This window comes from Rattus rattus, chromosome 4, assembly GCF_011064425.1.
Source record: "Rattus rattus isolate New Zealand chromosome 4, Rrattus_CSIRO_v1, whole genome shotgun sequence".
Classification (NCBI taxonomy): Eukaryota; Metazoa; Chordata; class Mammalia; order Rodentia; family Muridae; genus Rattus; species Rattus rattus.
Window position 1 is genome coordinate 101547235 of NC_046157.1, and position 21037 is coordinate 101568271.

At 40.9% G+C, this 21037-nt stretch overlaps 1 protein-coding gene across 1 annotated transcript in view; it reads left to right on the forward strand.

Annotated features, from left to right (window-relative positions):
- The window catches only part of Col9a1 (collagen type IX alpha 1 chain), an 88889-nt gene that overhangs the window by 33709 nt on the left and 34143 nt on the right, over positions 1 to 21037 (forward strand). Inside the window, exons 18-23 of the mRNA XM_032899717.1 lie at positions 535 to 588; positions 6067 to 6120; positions 15349 to 15402; positions 18519 to 18572; positions 20671 to 20724; positions 20864 to 20917. Of these exons, the coding sequence (XP_032755608.1) occupies positions 535 to 588; positions 6067 to 6120; positions 15349 to 15402; positions 18519 to 18572; positions 20671 to 20724; positions 20864 to 20917 (324 nt within the window). The remainder of the gene's footprint in view (positions 1 to 534; positions 589 to 6066; positions 6121 to 15348; positions 15403 to 18518; positions 18573 to 20670; positions 20725 to 20863; positions 20918 to 21037) is intronic.

The window sequence follows — 21037 nt, forward strand, 5'->3', positions numbered from 1 at the left end:
GACCAATGAGAGGCAAAAGTTCTAGCTGAGCAGATTTGGGAACTCACGGTCTCACAGTCTGCCCGATGCTACTGTTCCCAGCCCTGGTGCCCTTGGCACAGGTGGGGACCAGGAAGGAGCTGGCCATGGAAGGGGGGGCAGGGCGGGGCGGGGGAGGTTGTTTCAAAGTGGTCACCAGAGAGCAAGGGATAGCTGGGTCAACCTCTGAAAGGGTTAAGCTGGTGCTGAGGGAGACTTAAGGCTAACCCTGGGGAGGAAGCAGGGTTGGGGAGAGAAGGCAGGTACCAGCTCACTGTGCTGCTGAGCTGGGTAGCAGAGCTCTAGACGCTGATGTTTACCATAAAGGTCAGTCACGTAGTGTACATGGTGCTCTAGAGCCACCAAGGGAGAGTCGAGCTCTGTGACATAATCTCTTCTGTAGCATTTTAACACAGATTCAGGGAGGCAGAACAATTTTATGAGCCTTCTGGCCATTTTTCTGGTGTCAAGCCCAGAGCAGCTTCATTTATTTGTATCTGTTTTTATATTTGTTAGGGCCACAAAGGGGCGAAAGGAGAAATTGGCGAGCCAGGAAGACAAGGACACAAGGTAAGGAAAGTTAGCACTTACGAGGTCAATCGCGATTAAGGCTGAGTGATTATTTTCACTATAAGGGATTATAAGGGGCAGGAAAGGGTGATATTTTATTCTTCAGCAAGTAAATGCTTGGTGTATTCTAAGTATAGTACTCTAAGCTGTTGAGTTATTGAAATGACAAAGGAAATACTAGAATTTTTTCTATATGCTCCCGTATACTTTCCGTTTCAAACATATCACATTTAGATTTTCTTTAATCAAGTCTGATGACAAACATTTCGTCATCAGTTGTTTTAACTGCCTAGGGTTTATAATAATTGTACAGTTTTTACAAGTGTCTGGAGAGTAGGAAACACATGGTTTAGTAGATAGCCGGCTTGGATGTGAACTAATTCTCAAGATGTGAACTAACTTTCTGTTTATCTCATGTCACTGTAACTTAGGTTGGAAGTAGCTGGAACTTAGTGATAACATGTTGGATAGGAATATGGAATCTGTATATCACTGGGGATGACGGCCCCACCACAAAAGACCAAAACTTACTTAAAACAAGGCAACTTGGTTGCCATTTCTTCATATTACAAATATATAATAATTTCACTTTCTGCCTAGTAGACTCTCTTAGTAACTTTCATAACATTTAAAAGTCACACCACTGTTATTAATGCAGGCCTGCTAACTTGTGGATTATGTCTGTTCATATATCTTTCCTGGGTTGTAGTAAAATATTAGCCTTCCCCTGCTCCCCGCAGTAATGAGTTGGAGAGGCAATTTATTTTTTGAGTAAAATATCTGCGAGTATTAATGTCCTTGAACTCCTCAGCCCAGATCGGTCTGTTGAAGAACCTCACTTGTATAATCATGATGAATAGGCAAGTTTCTGTGCCCTATTACAATTTGCCAATTACTTTCAGTCTCTTATTACAAAGGCTGTGAATAGAAAAGGTATTTTATTTATCTGGAATGAAATAGCTGGGTTTTTGATGTCAAACTTGAGTAGAATAGAAAAGGAGAACACCCTGCTTCCCTGCATACCCATGCTTCCACTGAACCTTTACATCCATAATTTTGAAAATTCAACTAATATTTGTCAAGGACCTGCTATGTGCCATGGCTTATTTCCAGTTGTGAAGTGAACAAAATTAATGATCAGTCACAGGGGGATGAATAAATTAAACATGACGTACTAATATATGAGAACACTACCTCACCACAAAAACAGGCAAGCAAGATCACGAAATTAGACCAGAGCTATTTTTGAGATGCGTGTGAAGCAAGGAGTAGACCTCCATTCATCTCAACGCTTTGATCCGTCTCTCTGTGTGCTGTTGACCCACTTCCTTTGGAGACTTAGCTCTACTTTAACCCACGGGACTTAGAGTTAGAGCTGTCAGAGTGTTTCTTCCCTATGCCCACGAAAACGCTATTTTGGTGCCCAGGGATTAGTTATATTAGAACTAAAATTAAGTTTTTTGATCTTCAAGTGGGAAACTCGCATTTTTTTAATATGTAATTAAATGAATGTCCACTTGATGCCAATCACTCCTTTAGTTCATTCGACAGTTTTGTACCTCCCTGAACTTTAAGTGGTGACTTTCAAAATTAACGTAAGGAGGCAGGAGGACAGTAGGCCATTGACGATTGAGCTACGAAAGGACCGAGCTGAATGACTGATGGAGTGTTGAAGAATGACCTGGCTTCCCGGTCCATTCAGATCACAGTCTGGCTTTGAATGTATCCCGTTCATTAACTAATGAAGATGTAAAAACTTTTCTATGCATATAAGAATGTCAAGTGAAATCCTAACAAGACCCTGATCTTTTTTTTTTTTCCGGAGCTGAGGACCGAACCCAGGGCCTTGTGCTTGCTAGGCAGGTGCTCTACCACTGAGCTAAATCCCCAACCCCAAGACCCTGGTCTTGACACCATTGTGCCACCACACCTCAGTATCCATTTGAGATTTGGTAAAAATCAAATGGCTTCTCCAAAACTCATCCTTTAAAATTCGCAGTTATTGATTGGGTGGGGTGCTCTTCCTCTGCTGGAGGAACATTTCATTCAAACACAGTTCTCTAAGTTTTATAGAAAAATCTATGGGAACTACACCATACCCTGTTGAAGAAGTTTGCAGGGGACTATTAGTCAGTGTCATTTGCAAAGCGATTTGATAGCTCTGCCCGGCAAACAAGCAGGATTTATTTAATTATACGCATGTGGGGCTGGAGAGATGTGTCAGCAGTAAAGAACACTTGCTGCTCTTTCTTTCCTTTTTATTGGATATTCTATGTATTTACATGTCAAATGTTATCCCTTTTCCCAGTTCCCCTCTTACCTATTTTCCCTCTCCCTGCTTCTATGAGGATACTTTCCCTTCCATCCACCCACTCCCACCTCACCATCCTGCCATTCCCCTACACGGGGGTATGGAGCCTTCACAGGACCAAGGGCTTCTCCTCCTATTGATGCCAGACAATGCCACCCTCTGCTACATATGAAGCTGGAGCCATGGGTCCCCTCATGTGTACTCTTTGGTTGGTGCTTTAGTTGCTGGGAGCTCTAGTGGGGTCTGGTTGGTTGATATTGTTGTTCTTCCTATAGAGTTGTGAACCCCTTCAGCTCCTTCAGTCCTTTCTCTAACTCCTCAACTGAGGTCCCCATGCTTAGCCCAATGGTTAGCTGCAAGCATCCTCATCTTTATCAGTAAGGTAAGGCTCTGGCAGAGCCTCTCAGGAAACACCCATATCTGGCTCTTGTCAGCAAGCACTTCTTGGCATCAGCAATGGTGACTGGGTTTGGTAGCTGCATATAAGATGGATGCCCAGTTGGGGCTCTTACAGAGAGGACCCTGGTTCAGGTCCCTGCACTCACACAGTTCAATCTAGTTTCTGGGAACTCAGTGCCCTCTTTCAGCCTATAGGCTCCATGTCTTCATCATGTAAACACCTAATCATTTTATCTCCTGCACAGTAGAGTTTTTCTCTTAGGAAATTTTATAGTATCTTACAGACATACCACTCTCACTAGTGGAGGCCTGCTAACTTGTTGACTGTGTCTGTTCATATCTTTGCTAGGTTGATACACATAAAAGAAAATAATAAAAATCTTTGGTAGCACCCGCCTAGTGATTATGAACTCCATAAACTAGTAATTGCATTAACGTGAGCCCGCCTCTTTTCATTGTCTATCCTAAATTTTCGTAGAATCTGAATTTAATTATGCTATTAAAACCAGTGAGATTTTCATAATTCACTTAAATCTTAAGTGCCAGGGCCTGCGGGTTGGCTCAGTGGATAAAGATGGCCGCCAGTCAGCCTACTGTAGTTTCATCCCCAGAATCCAGGTGCTCGCAGGAGAGAACCAAATCCTGGGAGTTGTTCTTTGACTTCCACAGATGCACGTAGTATTCGCATGCCCCTTCTGAGTAAATAAATGCAAAAGAGATAAAGCATAAATCACTGAAACACAATCTAATTTTCTGTGCCAAATGCTTAAATGTTATCTATTAATACTACTGTTAAATTTTCTGGGTTTACTTGCTTTTATCGTGTGTGAAAAAAAACTTATAAATATAAAGTATAATCAATGGAAAATATCACGTAAGTACATTATATTTATCTGAATAATATATTAAATGTAATGCAAAATTATAAGCAAGAAAATGAACCAATAAACTATATATCAATAATTAAATGACAGAATTGATTTTAATATGTAATATAAGTGAGGAATTTTTCTCACAAATAATCTGACAATGAAAGAACCGTTAAAAAGTCTATTTAGTATCTTTTTCAATCTATATAGCTGCCTTGCTATAAGAGGCAGAAGTCAGACCCCCTCCCCCTTTCTCTCATGATGCTGGACACTGGCGTTCAGAGCTTTGGTATTGTCCAACAAGTGATTTGTCACTGGGCTATAGCCACAGCCTCAGAATCAGGTTCCTTTCATAGAACATTCTACCATTTTAAAGCATATCAAAGTTTATAAAACAGCAAAGTCTTAACAACCATTAGGTAATATGAGAGAAGATCCCAAAGACAAACAAAACAAAAAACAAAAACAAAACTGGCAAACTGCTTTGAACAAACTTCAGTGGCATTCAAGCCTACGATAAAGAAGATATTAAAACTTTATTCATAGAAAAGCAGAAAAAGATTTCACTAAATAGAGACAGACCCTGACTTCTAGGATAAAGCAGTCTAATGTAGTTCAATATAAAACAATGATGTTTTGTGATTATTCAGAAACAATTCGGTTTTTTAAGTTTGCAGGTATGTGCATGTGCATGTGCCTGTGCATGCATGTATGTGTGTGCTGTGCACGTATGTGTGTTATATGCATGTGCATAGGCACACACACATGTATATACACTCATGAAAGTCAGACCAGCACATTAGGTGTTGTTTCATCAGTCTCTGCTGAGTCCCCGAGACAAGGTCTCTCAGTGAACCTGGAGCTGAGCTGGCAGCCAGAAAGCATCAGAGACTCTCCTGTCCCTACTCCAGCTTCGCAGTACTAGGATTATAGGAATGTGTGCAGCATAAGCCGATTTTTTATGTAGAATTCAGGTTCTCATGCTAGTGTAGGTAGTTATGCACTGTACCGCCTCTCCATTTCTGACCAATGATTCAAGCTCTTCTGGAAGAGTAAGCACTTAGACAAATATGAAAAAGAGAGTACCTATAAATAAAGTACATAGAAAAATTCTTCCTATCTGTGATGAAAATGTACTATAAAATACATTTTTTTACAATAATAAAAACATAAGTTTTGGTGACAGTGACATCACACAGCGGATGAGCAGGCTAAAACCAGAGCTGTCCAGCTGAGGCATTTTCCAGCCTACATAGGAAGGATTTGTTATTCAATGTATGGTGTTGAAAGTGTCCAATCACCACAGCAAGGCTATGTGTTAATTAAAAAAATGATGGATAAACTCTCTGCATGAAATTAAACTGCAGATGGTCTCAAAGGAAATATATGTGAATACATAAATTCATATTTTTATGGAATGGTGAAAATGGCTGTTCTATGAGAGATATCCTGGGCATAACCTATGAAAGAATCGATTCAAATGCATCACAATTGTAAATGGTATAAAATTATGATATGGAAAGTCAAAGTATGAATTGTATAAAATTTTTCAGAAGTTTTCATAATGCAGTTACACTGTGTCTTTAACACCCTGACACACAGGCTTGCAACTCGATGTACACACCCTTGTCTCGGGCTTTCTTTCTCTTCTTCCCTCTCTTTAGAAAACTTTGAAAGAAAAGTTTCCAAGTAGTGTGTTTTTCCTTGTCTCTTTGTGTCCTTATCTTTGGTCCCTGTGTACTAGGCAATTAACATGGGCTGTCTGTATAACTCAACGAAACACAGTAGCACACTCCCGAGGATTCAAATGCACTTAAAGTGTCCGGAGCAAGACCACGCCCATCCCCCTATCCCTTTCCTAGGGGAGCATTCACTGTGATTCTCTCTGTTCCATTTCAGGGTGAAGAGGGTGACCAGGGGGAACTGGGAGAAGTTGGAGCTCAAGGACCTCCAGTAAAGTATTTTTTTTTATTGTTTACTGAAGATAAGCAAATCTTTTAAATGATTAGGTATTGACCTCTTCCAGCATCTGGATTAATAGCTGTACATTATATGAGCTCAACATTCTCTGTTTCCATCCAGACAGCCATAGGCAGTCACTACATTTTAAAACAAGAGAGTCCCCATGGGACCTTCAAGACATTTTTTTTTTTTTTTGACAAGTCATTTGGATACTTTAATTAGTGCCCAGTACTATTTCCATTAGTTAATATGTATTTTTAACATCGTGGCGTCTAAAGACAATCACAGTGTACATTGCCTTGCCACTACAACTTCTCCACTTGCTTGTGTCACCGTAAGTTTTGGGGGAACGTGTTTTAAAAGTAACAAGGAAATTTTCTGTAGATAAAGGTCACATAGCTAATCAAAAGACAGTTTAATGCCTTGAACAAAAATTTTTCTCTACTATTCTTAAAACATGTCGTTGGAAGTCCATGTTTCCCCCTTACATATTTCTCTTTCTTGTCTACTGGATTTGTAAGAAAGGAATTCAAGAAAAGGAATAGTGATAGAGCCTCCCTGAAGTCTATTCAGAGTCATACATACCCAAACAATTCTTGGTCATTTTTATTTTTGTTTTTTTTTTTTTTTTAATTTTTTTTTTTTTTATTATTATTAACTTGAGTATTTCTTATATACATTTCTGAGTGTTATTCCCTTTGGCAACATCCCCCCCCTCCCTTCCTTATGGGTGTTCCCTCCCAACCCTCCCCCCATTGCTGCCCTCTCCCAACAGTCTAGTTCACTAGGGGTTCAGTCTTAGCAGGACCCAGGGCTTCCCCTTCCACTGGTGCTCTTACTAGGATATTCATTGCAACCTTCGAGGTCAGAGTCCAGGGTCAGTCCATGTATAGTCTTTGGGTAGTGGCTTAGTCCCTGGAAGCTCTGGTTGCTTGGCATTGCTGTACATATGGGGTCTTGAGCTCCTTCAAGCTCTTCCAGTTCTTTCTCTGATTCCTTCAACAGGGGTCCTGTTCTCAGTTCAGTGGTTTCCTGCTGGCATACGCCTCTGTATTTGCTGTATTCTGGCTGTGTCTCTCAGGAGCGATCTGCATTCACATTTTGATCATCCGTCTTGAGTTTCATTTGTTCTAGGCATCTAGGGTAATTCAAGCATTTGGGCTAATAGCCACTTATCAATGAGTACATACCATGTATGTCTTTCTGTGATTGGGTTAGCTCACTCAGGATGATAGTTTCCAGTTCCAACCATTTGCCTACGAATTTCACAAAGTCATTGTTTTTGATGGCTGAGTAATATTCCATTGTGTAGATGTACCACATTTTCTGTATCCATTCCTCTGTTGAAGGGCATCTGGGTTCTTTCCAGCTTCTGGCTATTATGAATAAGGCTGCGATGAACATAGTGGAGCACGTGGTCTTTTTTATATGTTGGGGCATCTTTTGGGTATATGCCCAAGAGAGGTATAGCTGGATCCTCAGGCAGTTCAATGTCCAATTTTCTGAGGAACCTCCAGACTGATTTCCAGAATGGTTGTAGCAGTCTGCAACCCCACCAACAATGGAGGAGTGTTCCCCTTTCTCCACATCCTCGCCAGCATTTGCTGTCACCTGAGTTTTTGATCTTAGCCATTCTCACTGGTGTGAGGTGAAATCTCAGGGTTGTTTTGATTTGCATTTCCCTTATGACTAACGATGTTGAACATTTCTTTAGGTGTTTCTCAGCCATTGGGCATTCCTCAGCTGTGAATTCCTGTTTAGCTCTGAACCCCATTTTTTAATAGGTTATTTGTCTCCTGCTGTCTAACTTCTTGAGTTCTTTGTATATTTTGGATATAAGCCCTCTATCTGTTGTAGGATTGGTAAAGATCTTTTCCCAATCTGTTGGTTGCCGTTTTGTCCTAACCACAGTGTCCTTTGCCTTACAGAAGCTTTGCAGTTTTATGAGATCCCATTTGTCGATTCTTGATCTTAGAGCATAAGCCATGGGTGTTTTGTTCAGGAAATTTTTTCCAGTGCCCATGTGTTCCAAATGCTTCCCTAGTTTTTCTTCTATTAGTTTGAGTGTATCTGGTTTGATGTGGAGGTCCTTGATCCACTTGGACTTAAGCTTTGTACAGGGTGATAAGCATGGATCGATCTGCATTCTTTTACATGTTGACCTCCAGTTGAACCAGCACCATTTGCTGAAAATGCTATCTTTTTTCCATTGGATGGATTTGGCTCCTTTGTCAAAAATCAAGTGACCATAGGTGTGTGGGTTCATTTCTGGGTCTTCAATTCGGTTCCATTGGTCTATCTGTCTGTCTCTGTACCAATACCATGCAGTTTTTATCACTATTGCTCTGTAATACTGCTTGAGATCTGGGATAGTGATTCCCCTGAAGTCCTTTTTTTTTTTTATTGTTGAGGATAGTTTTAGCTATCCTGGGTTTTTTGTTATTCCAGATGAATTTGCAAATTGTTCTGTCTAACTCTTTGAAGAATTGGATTGGTATTTTGATGGGGATTGCATTGAATCTGTAGATCGCTTTTGGTAGAATGGCCATTTTTACTATATTAATCCTGCCAATCCATGAGCATGGGAGATCTTTCCATCTTCTGAGATCTTCTTCAATTTCTTTCTTCAGAGTCTTGAAGTTCCTATTGTACAGATCTTTCCCTTGCTTGGTTAAAGTCACACCGAGGTACTTTAAATTATTTGGATCTATTATGAAGGGTGTCATTTCCCTAATTTCTTTCTCGCCTGTTTCTTTTTTGTAGAGGAAGGCTACTGATTTATTTGAGTTAATTTTATACCCAGCTACTTTGTTTGAAGTTGTCTATCAGCTTTAGTAGTTCTCTGGTGGAACTTTTGGGATCACTTAAATATACTATCATATCATCTGCAAATAGTGATATTTTGACTTCTTCTTTTTCCGATCTGTATCCCTTGACCTCCTTTTTGTTGTCTGATTGCTCTGGCTAGAACTTCAAGAACTATATTGAATAAGTAGGGAGAGAGTGGGCAGCCTTGTCTAGTCCCTGATTTTAGTGGGATTGCTTCAAGTTTTCCATTTAGTTTAATGTTAGCAACTGGTTTGCTGTATATGGCTTTTTTACTATGTTTAGGTATGGGCCTTGAATTCTATTCTTTCCAGGACTTTTATCATGAAGGGGTGTTGAATTTTGTCAAATGCTTTCTCAGCATCTAATGAAATGATCATGTGGTTTTGTTCTTTCAGTTTGTTTATATAATGGATCACGTTGATGGTTTTCCGTATATTAAACCATCACTGCATGCCTGGGATGAAGCCTACTTGATCATGGTGAATGATTGTTTTGATGTGCTCTTGGATTCGGTTTGCCAGAATTTTATTGAGTATTTTTGCATCGATATTCATAAGGGAAATTGGTCTGAAGTTCTCTTTCTTTGTTGGGTCTTTGTGTGGTTTAGGTATAAGAGTAATTGTGGCTTCATAGAAGGAATTCGGTAGTGCTCCATCTGTTTCAATTTTGTGGAATAGTTTGGATAATATTGGTACGAGGTCTTCTATGAAGGTCTGATAGAATTCTGCACTAAACCCGTCTGGACCTGGGCTCTTTTTGGTTGGGAGACTTTTAATGACTTCTTCTATTTCCTTAGGAGTTATGGGGTTGTTTAACTGGTTTATCTGTTCCTGATTTAACTTCGGTACCTGGTATCTGTCTAGGAAATTGTCCATTTCCTGCAGATTTTCAAGTTTTGTTGAATATAGGCTTTTATAGTAAGATCTGATGATTTTTTGAATTTCCTCTGAATCTGTAGTTATGTCTCCCTTTTCATTTCTGATTTTGTTAATTTGGACACACTCTCTGTGTCCTCTCGTTAGTCTGGCTAAGGGTTTATCTATCTTGTTGATTTTCTCAAAGAACCAACTTTTGGTTCTGTTGATTCTTTCTATGGTCCTTTTTGTTTCTACTTGGTTGATTTCAGCTCTGAGTTTGATTATTTCCTGCCTTCTACTCCTCCTGGGTGTATTTGCTTCTTTTTGTTCTAGAGTTTTTAGGTGTGCTGTCAAGCTGCTGACATATGCTCTTTCCTGTTTCTTTCTGCAGGCACTCAGCGCTATGAGTTTTCCTCTTAGCACAGCTTTCATTGTGTCCCATAAGTTTGGGTATGTTGTATCTTCATTTTCATTAAATTCTAAAAAGTCTTTAATTTCTTTCTTTATTTCTTCCTTGACCAGGTTATCATTGAGTAGAGCATTGTTCAATTTCCACGTATATGTGGGCATTCTTCCCTTATTGTTATTGAAGACCAGTTTTAGGCCGTGGTGGTCTGATAGCACGCATGGGATTATTTCTATCTTTCTGTACCTGTTGAATTTTTTTGACCAATTATATGGTCAATTTTGGAGAAAGTACCATGAGGAGCTGAGAAGAAGGTATATCCTTTTGCTTTAGGATAGAATGTTCTATAAATATCTGTTAAGTCCATTTGGCTCATGACTTCTCTCAGTCTGTCTACGTCTCTGTTTAATTTCTGTTTCCATGATCTGTCCATTGATGAGAGTGGGGTGTTGAAATCTCCTACTATTATTGTGTGAGGTGTAATGTGTGTTTTGAGCTTTAGTAAGGTATGTAGGTGCCCTTGTATTTGGGGGGTATAGATATTTAGGATTGAGAGTTCATCTTGGTGGATTTTTTCCTTTGATGAATATGAAGTGTCCTTCCTTATCTTTTTTGATGACTTTTAGTTGAAAATTGACTTTTATTTGATATTAGAATGGCTACTCCAGCTTGCTTCTTCCGACCATTTGCTTGAAAGTTGTTTCCCAGCCTTTCACTCTGAGGTAGTGTCTGTCTTTTGTCACTGAGGTGTGTTTCCTGTAGGCAGCAGAATGCAGGGTCCTCGCTATGTATCCAGTTTGTTAATCTATGTCTTTTGATTGGGGAGTTGAGGCCATTGATGTTGAGAGATATTAAGGAATAGTGATTATTGCTTCCTGTTGTATTCATATTTGGATGTGAGGTTATGTTTGTGTGCTTTTCTTCTCTTTGTTTTGTTGCCAAGACGATTAGTTTCTTGTTTCTTCTAGGGTATAGCTTGCCTCCTTATGTTGGGCTTTACCATTTATTATCCTTTGTAGTGCTGGATTTGTAGAAAGATATTGTGTAAATTTGGTTTTGTCATGGAATATCTTGGTTTCTCCATCTATGTTGATTGAGAGTTTTGCAGGATACAGTAACCTGGTCTGGCATTTGTGTTCTCTTAGGGTCTGTATGACATCAGTCCAGGATCTTCTGGCCTTCATAGTTTATGGCGAAAAGTCTGGTGTGATTCTGATAGGTCTGCCTTTATATGTTACTTGACCTTTTTCCCTTACTGCTTTTAATATTCTTTTTTTATTTTGTGCGCTTTGGTGTTTTGACTATTATGTGACGGAGGTGTTTTTTTTCTGGTCCAATCTATTTGAGTTCTGTAGGCTTTTGTATGCCTATGGGCATTCTTTTTTAGGTTAGGGAAGTTTTCTTCTATGATTTTGTTGAAGATATTTACTGGTCCTTTGAGCTGGGAGTCTTCACTCTCTTCTATACCTATTATCCTTAGGTTTGATCTTCTCATTGAGTCCTGGATTTCCTGTATGTTTTGGACCAGTAGCTTTTTCCGCTTTTACATTATCTTTGGACAGTTGAGTCAATGATTTCTATGGAATCTTCTGCTCCTGAGATTCTCTCTTCCATCTCTTGTATTCTGTTGGTGATGCTTGTATCTACAGCTCCTTGTCTCTTCTTTTGGTTTTCTATATCCAGGGTTGTTTCCATGTGTTCTTTCTTGATTGCTTCTATTTCCATTTTTAATTCCTTCAACTGTTTGATTGTGTTTTCCTGGAATTCTTTCAGGGATTTTTGTGACTCCTCTCTATGGGCTTCTACTTGTTTATTTATGTTTTCCTGGGATTCTTTTAGGGATTTTTGCGATTCCTCTCTGTAGGCTTCTACTTGTTCTCTAAGGAAGTTCTTCACGTCTTTCTTGAAGTCCTCCAGCATCATGATCAAATATGATTTTGAAAGTAGATCTTGCTTTTGCTGGTGTGTTTGGATATTCTGTGTTTGCTTTGGTGGGAGAATTGGGCTCCGATGATGCCATGTAGTCTTGGTTTCTGTTGCTTGGGTTCCTGCGCTTGCCTCTCGCCATCAGATTATCTCTAGTGTTACTTTGTTCTGCTATTTCTGACAGTGGCTAGACTGTCTTATAAGCCTGTGTTTCAGGAGTGCTGTAGACCTGTTTTCCTGTTTTCTTTCAGCCAGTTATGGGGACAGAGTGTTCTGCTTTCGGGCGTGTAGTTTTTCTTCTCTACAGGTCTTCAGCTGTTCCTGTGAGCCTGTGTCTTGAGTTCACCAGGCAAGTCGTTTGTAGCAGAAAAGTTTGTATTACCTGTGGTACCCAGGATCAGGTTTGCTAGCAGGGTGTTGCCTATGAGCTCTCCACGGCCTCAGCAGCCAGGAAGATCTGCGCCCCTTCCGGGAGGTTCCGCACCAGGGTTCCAGATAGCTTTTGTTTTCCTCTGGGGTCAGTACTGTGTGCAGCGTGCAGTCTCTTCTAGTTTCCCAGGCGTGTCCGCCTCTCTGAAGGTTTAGCTCTCCTCCCACGGGATTTGGGTGCAGAGAACTGTTTATCCGGTCGGTCCCTTCAGGTGCGGGGTGTCTCAGACGCGTGGACCTGCTGCTCCTGGGCCCTCCTCACGGGTACCCAGAGGCCTACAGTTTCCTCCTGGGCCAGGGATGTGGGCAGGGGTGGGCAGCGTTGGTGGTCTCCTCCGCCTGCTGCCTCAGGAGAGCCCGCCGACCAGGCGGCAAGAACTCCCCCTCCAGGGGGCCTGGGAGCAGAGAGCTGCTGAAGGCAGGGATCCTCCGCTGGTCCAAGACATTTTTTTTAAACAGAAAAGTTCTGTGTAAAATTATATGTAGACTCCAGGACTTCATAACCTAGAAGCAAGCGGTGAGCACAAGAAGACACTCCATTTCAACTTCAGTAGTGCTATGGTGGGACAGAAGAAAGCATCTTGTATACATTGAACATGCAGTGGGCTTATGATCCATGCAACATCCCTATCTAGAATGTTCTTAGCAGCTCATAACCATGTCTCTCAGGCCACAGTCCCACAACTGCTACGCTATTGAGTAAGACAGTTGGACGTGAGCATACTTCAATTTAAGATGTTTGCTCGTCTGGAATTAATGTTCATTTTGCACTGAGTGAAAGCACAGTTGTTACTCATTTTGTCTAAGTTATAGAAATAACTGTTGAAGGTTCCTTAAACATTCAAAGCTTGCGGAAATACAGCCTATATAAAGGCTACCACCAAAGAGGCGAAGAAGACAAAACTCAAAGTCTCTTTACCTGCACTGCTCTTGCCCTTGGGACTAATCTTTCATAAAAAAATTATTTATTTATTTTATGACTATGAGTGTTTTGTATGTATGTATGGTACTGTGTGCATACAATGCCTTGCAGATGCTAGAAGATTCTTTAGATTGAGTTACAGATAGTTAGCTGCCGTGTGTGGGTGCTGAGAACTGGACTCAAGCTCTCTTCGAGAGAAGCCAGTGCTCTCAACTGCTAAGCCATGGCTCCAGGCCCCATGATTAGTCTTTAAGAGGAGTTAGTGGGGCTCTGCAATTCAGTGTTTACCCAGAGTTTGAGGCTAAAAGTCATGGTTATATGCATCTAGAAATGGTTCTGGGCCGTATGAAACTAACCTTCCAGAGGACTTTGTGGAAGAGTCCAGCCATGTTCTCCAGAATCTCGCCTTCCCTGAGGCTTTACTAGGAGGCATTAAGGTTCTGGACTCTTATTTCATGGGGGTATAGTACCTGGTAGTGTAGTTTATATGCTTTCAATTTGTTGGATTTGATGAAGATTGGTTGTGGATTAATATATTTTCAAAACAAATCTATTCTCAAAGCCTGTGGATTTATGTCGTGTAGCTCAAAGGTCCACTGAGAGTTACTGCCGGCGTCTACTGACATCTTGGTGTCTGGAAGGAGATACGTCCAAATATTTCTGAAATTCACAAGTTTTTACAACTTAATATAAAAGCACACTTATAAAACAGCATGTAGATTTATAAAAATAAAGTTTCTATTATATATTCGTAGAAGGAGTAGTCATTCTAAGAGCCTATTCATGGAGTTCTGGCATCACATGTGCTTTTAATTTAATTTAATTATTTTATTTTATTGTGTGTACAGGAATTGCCTACAGAGTCAGCAGTAGAGCTGCATAAACAAGGGGGTCTTAATCCGATATGGCCACATTTTGCTTGAAAAGCTAAATTGTTAATCCAGGCTGGCTCAAACTGTACGTGGGAATTTCAGACCATTTCTGATTGGCATACAGAGTATTTGCGACCGAATTAGATAAAGGAAGGCTGGTCCTGGAACTGTGCCGTCATTTCCAAGTGTGAAGATGAGCATTGTCACCACTCTAAAGCACCTTTATGTTAAGCCAACTTCGAAAGTTGAAAGACGTCTAGTATAGCTAACTGCCCATGGAGCACCCGCTCACGGACGTATCCCAGAATGCACCAGGCTCACCCTTTACCAGGGGGTTCATGCAAAGATCCTCTGCCATGGGACTAGCAACATTTCAGATGCTGAAACCTACTGGGCTTCTCACACTTAGGCTCATTCCCTCCCGTGCGTGTGATGAGTTCTTACTACGTCACCTTGGAACCCAGAACACCCTTTATCATAGGAATAGCATAATAATAAATCTGGTGGCAAGTGGTTGATGGACAGCCAGGTTCTATCTCTGTCATATCAATGTTTATGGGTTTGGCTGGAACGGCCTTTTTGTAGATTTATAGGTAGCTATTATTTTAAGGGTTACAACAGTGTTACCCCTAACACACCTCAAAGTGGGTGGAAATGGTAGTTTGGGTTCTGGCGGTGACAAAAACAGGGCCTCCGCTGTTCTACCCTTTTGGCCATCTAACATGCAACATTGTGTCAACTCAATTTGCATAGAGTCCTGCATGTCTTTAGAATTTTGCTAAAGGGTTCTAAGCATTCCAACATTTCTTGGACTTCTCTTTTTAATCCAGAAATGCTTGCCCCTGTGTATGGACATTTCCTGGAGCCTCATTTCACCATGATGAGCTTCTTCCAGATTAATATGTGCAGAAAGACTTTAAAGAAATGTGTGCTTTCACCGAAACCACTTACAGCATCCTTCTCTTTTTACTTTTCCAGGGAGCTCAAGGTCTGAGAGGCATCACTGGCGTAGTTGGAGACAAAGGAGAAAAAGTGAGATATCTATGATAAAGTCATAGTATAAAAGTGGTCTTACCTCCGTTACCATCACTTGTTAGTTTGTAGCCTATATGTTTATTTATTTTTGTCATCCTTCATACAGAATATTTTCTAAATACTGACCATGACAAGAAAACTGTGTGCAATTATTAACCACAGGGGCGTTTACCCCCAAGTATTTTTGGTGGAGTTCGTGGTGCAGAACCGGTGGGCAGAGGGAAGTTGTCTTAGGTAAATTAGAGTCAGTGGGGGTTACAATATTCTAGCTTTGTCAGTATTTGTAGCTAGTACTCAAAACACTGACACAAAGCTGGCAGAGCTTCTGGTCCAATCAGGCAAAGGCAAGAGAAGATGGGAAGAGAGAGGTGAGGGGAAGCATTGTATCTCCTAGGATCCTGGGACCATGCTAGTCACCCTGCCTCCCTCCACATAGCTGTGGTCACAGTCACTAGCCTGTCCTTGACTACTTTTAGAAGTCAGGATTTCCTGGCTTTTCCGATGGAACTCAGGAACAGGTTTACAGTAAGCGTATTACTTCCTTGGAAGGTAGGTTAGTAAATATGCAACTATAACACAATCAAGAAAGACACACAGCGGCCATCAGGCAGGACAAGGGAGCTCCACGCAAAGCAGGGGCTTAATCTTGCTGTAACATCTGGGAGAGCCCGTGACAAAGCTGACTTTGAAAGGTTAGGAGGATGAGGTGTAGCTGATGGTGAAGGATGAAGACATGCGATGCTTGAGGAAGTGTCTATGCTAAGGAAAACAATGGAAACCATTCACAGTACTCAGCAAAACTGCTTTGTGAGTGTGTGTGTGGTGGGGGGATTGTGTCTAGCATTGGGGTATAAACTGCCCTCAGTTTTTAGAAGTTTATTTAGAAAGCCAGTTTATGGAGTATAGAATGTTTAAACATTTTTGCTTATCAACATTTTGGACCCCGGCTTTGCTCTCTTCAGAGCTAGCTTTGACACTTTGTATCAGTTCCACACAGCACAATGAAGTAACAGGAAGTTTTCATTGTTGATACTCAGTAGACCAACTGTCAGCCCCTCTCAGAAGAGCTTACCTCATCCTTTACTTGCAGCCCTGGTTTGTCTACTATACTTTCTTCTATCTCTCTTTCTCATCCTCAATCTCTTCCAGATCTTTCCCTACCTGTTTTTTTTTCCATTTCCTCCAAGGTATTTCTAAAACCAACCAACCAAACAAACAGACAACCACCAGAAAAACCATCACACTGAAGTCCCATATATTTTCATAGTCACACCACTTTAGATAACAGTCTGTGTTACTCTCGGTTATTAAGTAATAAAGTCCCTTTATTTTAGTGCAGCCGACACCCAAGCTATCATTTTCCTCTGGATTTAACTCACCCCATAAAATAGATGACCTCTCCTTGAAACCCAATTACTGTTCTTGATGTGTTCTTTATTTGAAGTATTTCTCTACTTGATATTTTTCAAAAATTTTCATTTCTCTTCATTTCTGTCAAATTGCTTTTTTTTTAAAAAAAAAAAAGGCAGCTCCTCTTGTGGACACAGATGTAGAGTGGTTACCTAGTAACAGCACTTCCGGTCTGAGTTCATGCTGGACTGCAATAAGGTAGAGAGAGCTCTCTCGTGAGCGGGAGTACATCAAAGCCATTTCTATCAGGCGAAGGCTGAGGTGCACTCTCACAATGCAGGGCGAATGAGGAATTCAAGGTCTATTTCAGGTCTTCGAAATCCTTTCTCTTTTGGTGAATGGAGAATGTCTCTGCTCTGTTCTGGTCTTTAGGGATCAAAGAATTTCAGGGCTCTGTGGTCTGTCTGCTTCCATGGTGTTTTCTTTTTTCTTTGAGTCCACCATTGTCTGAACTTTTTATCAAAGGGTTTCTAGGTTTTCATTGTTATTATATGTAACGTCTACTTGATTCTGCTGGACTGATATCCACCTGATGCTCTTCACTGCTTTCGACTTGGTTTGATCATCTCTTTACTTCACCTACATTGTTAGGAGACCATCCATCTGCTCAAGTTATCCTTGTGCTTTCTTATTTACTTCATAGAGAAGAACGTTTCAAGATGGAGCTTGCTTTTTGTTGAGGACAATATGTAGCGAGCACAAAAAAATCACTGTTAGTTTTTAAAACAAAGCCATCTTCTGATTCTAATGAAGAAAATACAATGATATCTATTCTGTGGTCAACTCAGAGATCGTTTCTAGATGATTAGATTTGAGAACAATCATTTAGAACAGTGGTTCTCAACCTATGGGTCATAACCCCTTATGGGTCAGTTTGTAACAATGAAAATAAATTCTGCGTATGAGATATGATTCATAGCAGTAGCAAAATGACAGTTATGAAGTAGCAAGGAGAAAAATTTACTGCTGGGGGTCACCACAACACGAGGAGGTATATTAAAGGGTTGCAACACTAGGAAGGTTGACAACCTAGCTAAACAACTAACTAGCTGGTCTAACTAGTTCCTAGGTTATTGCAGTGTAAGTTGGGTCTATCTGGAGAAAGTAGGCTGATTACTATATACAAAGTGAATATATTTTATGAATATATGTTACATTCCTCTCACAGTCTTAATAGTTCACTCTTGCGAATCATATAGTCACGTAACTTACTTTTATTTTAGATCAGGGACAGGGTGGTGGTTTCTAGATTCGTAGAAATCCTTCTTACATCTGTGACACTGTAGAATCCACTGAAGCTAAATTCCCACTAGAGTCTCTCAGCCCTCTAGCATTAATGAATCACCATGGGTATTCTGAGACTTGGAGACTGACCACTAAACCTTATACAATAGACCTGCTAAGGCCTCTGAATAAGTCCTAGTTTTCAGCTCGTGTCAGCGGTTGAGAACAGATCCATTGTTAACTCAAAATACTCAAAGTTGTATCGAGGACTGTCCTGAGTGCTGTTAGCACGATGAGCTAACACTAGTGGTTTCATGTGTGGGGTGTCTAATGGCTTACCCTTCTGTGTTCATTCAAAAATACAGTATGCGTTAAAATATAAAGCCTCCCTTAATTCTGGCTGGTAAGCTTTAGAAAGCAGAAGGTGCCCTGTAGCAGGCATGACTGAGCTGAATTTTATTTCTTTGTCTTGTTTTCAGGGTGCTCGGGGATTCGATGGAGATCCTGGGCCTCAGGGCGTTCCAGGTGCAGCTGTAAGTCATTTTTCTTTTACAAACAAACAAACAGTAAAACAACAACAAAAACCAAAACAGTGACGTTTTAAAAGCAATGATACTTGCCCCTCCTCCTCTAATCTTTCTCTTCTCCTCTCCAGCCCTGCATTCCTCTCCTTTATATTGATATCATGCTATGCAACCCTGGCTGGCCTTAGGCTTGCAGTAACCATCCTCTCTCAGCCTTCCCAATGCTGAGATTGGGAAAAATCTCTCTGTCTCTCTCTGTCTCTGTCTCTGTCTCTGTCTCTGTCTGTCTCTCTCTCTCTCTCTCTCTCTCTCTCTCTATATATATATATATATATATATATATATATATTTTTCCCTAAGATTTCTCCCTAGATTTAAAAACTTGCTATCTATATAGTATATAAGAAGCTTATACATGTAAGTAATTAAAATGGAAAAATAGAAGCCAGGTCTGACCTTGAAGGCTGTAATTATAGCTGCTCAAGAGGTAAAAGATCCCCAAATTCAAGGCATGCTTGGGCTACAGGGTGAGTTCAAAGCTAGTCTGACCAAGTCAGTGAGACCCTACCATTATAAAAGGTAGGGGAGCGAGTGGCTGGGGACATAGTTTAGCAGCAGAGCACTTTCCTACTAGATGAAAGGCCCTAGACTCAATGCCTAGAGCCAATGAATTAATAGAAAACGAGCAAAATTTTCATATCAGTCTAAAACTTATAGTCTTTTTCTTCGGTTCAGAGACAGTTTCTCTGACTTTTCTCAGGGGCTGAGCCCCAGGGTTACCTGTTTATGCTGGTTGCGTATTCCTTTTGCTTTGTTTGTTAGAATACTTTGATGAACAGCTACACCCACGTTTCCAGTTCCTACGCAGTTCTAGCTTTTCCTCCTTGATGGTTTCTGATCTCACCGCTTCACAGCCTGACTACTCTGTCAGCAAGTGCTCTTACTTAGACTGCCTCGCATTGCTCTGAAGATGCACAGATTCAAACAAAATTATTACGACTCATACACACCACAAAAATTATACAAGCAAAGCAGAACTTCTCACCATCGAGGTCTGATGGGGCGGACAGGACATAACTCAATGATGAGCTACGAGATCAAAGTGTTCCAGTTGTGACAGAGGTGACCCCCAGGAGGAAGGTTGCCCTGTACAGCCCTTCTGGGAAAGGAAGCAAAGTGCAGGGAGCCCCAATGCTGGTTAGAGTTAGTTATGCTATCATAGGGTTCTCACTGGATGGAAGGTGTGTTATGAGAAGACAAAACTGGATGGATTGAGTACATATGCACTGTAGGTGATGTCTAACACTGCACTGAGCAGTCTGAACTGAGAAACAGCCAGAGAGCCAGCTTAAGCTTAGCCTAAACAATTAAAAAAATAACCCCACATTTCAAGAACGACATCTTCTCATCTATCGACACAGAGAGCATGTATCATGAGGTAGACAATTTCTACAGAAACTAGTATTACTGAAGTGGGAAATAATATTAAAGAGAAAATACATGTGTCCAGTCCACACCTCAGCCTACCATAACAGTCAAGGAGAGTAGCTTACATGTAGATAGAGTTGGCAATGTTCCTGCCTGTTTTGCATGTACAGCAAAATATCACGGAACCATTATGTATCTAAAATAAATACAGAAGACACTGAACCTCGGCTATCCCCATGGCAACATCAGTGATCAAGACTATGATTTTTACCAGAGAAATTTTTTTAAGTGAGCATTTTTCATAGGCCAGAGCTATCATAGACAAAGGGCAAGAGTTAACAGCAGCTGGAGAGATGGCTCAGTGGTTTAGAACATTGGTTCACTCCCAGCATCCACAGGGCAGCTCACAACCATCTCTAAATCCAGTTCTAGGAGATCTGACACAAGTTTCTGGCCTCCGCAGACAGCAGGCACACAAATGGTGCACAGACATACACAGGCAAACTTCCATACACATAAAAAAAAAAAAGGTTAGTAATCCAAAAAGCAAAACAAAACAAAAAAAACCAAAAACACCCACAAAAATCTGTAATCGTCAATGTGAAGGATGCTTTCTAACCTTAAAACAGTCCCACATAAGTAACTTCTGTTCACATTTGGAACTTCTGCCTTTATACAGGGTGATCAAGGGCAGCGAGGACCTCCAGGAGAAACAGGTCCTAAGGGAGACAGAGTGAGTACAAAATCAGTCTGCAGCCTTGCAAAGTATCCTGCCGTCCCGAATTACCTACTGGCTTTTCCCTATTTGGCGTGGGCCTGTGCCTTGCAATCATTGGAGATGTCTTATTTCTCCTATTTCTTCTGCTCTACAGGGCATTCAAGGTTCCCGAGGAATTCCTGGATCCCCGGGTCCAAAAGGAGACACGGTATGTCCCGAGCAGTAGGTGTCAAATCTGGTTCCCAGGATAATCACCGACTTGAGGTGGAACTTCGGGAGGCAATGCAGAGAGGACTGCGTTTTCTGAGACACAGTGTGATCTTTGTCT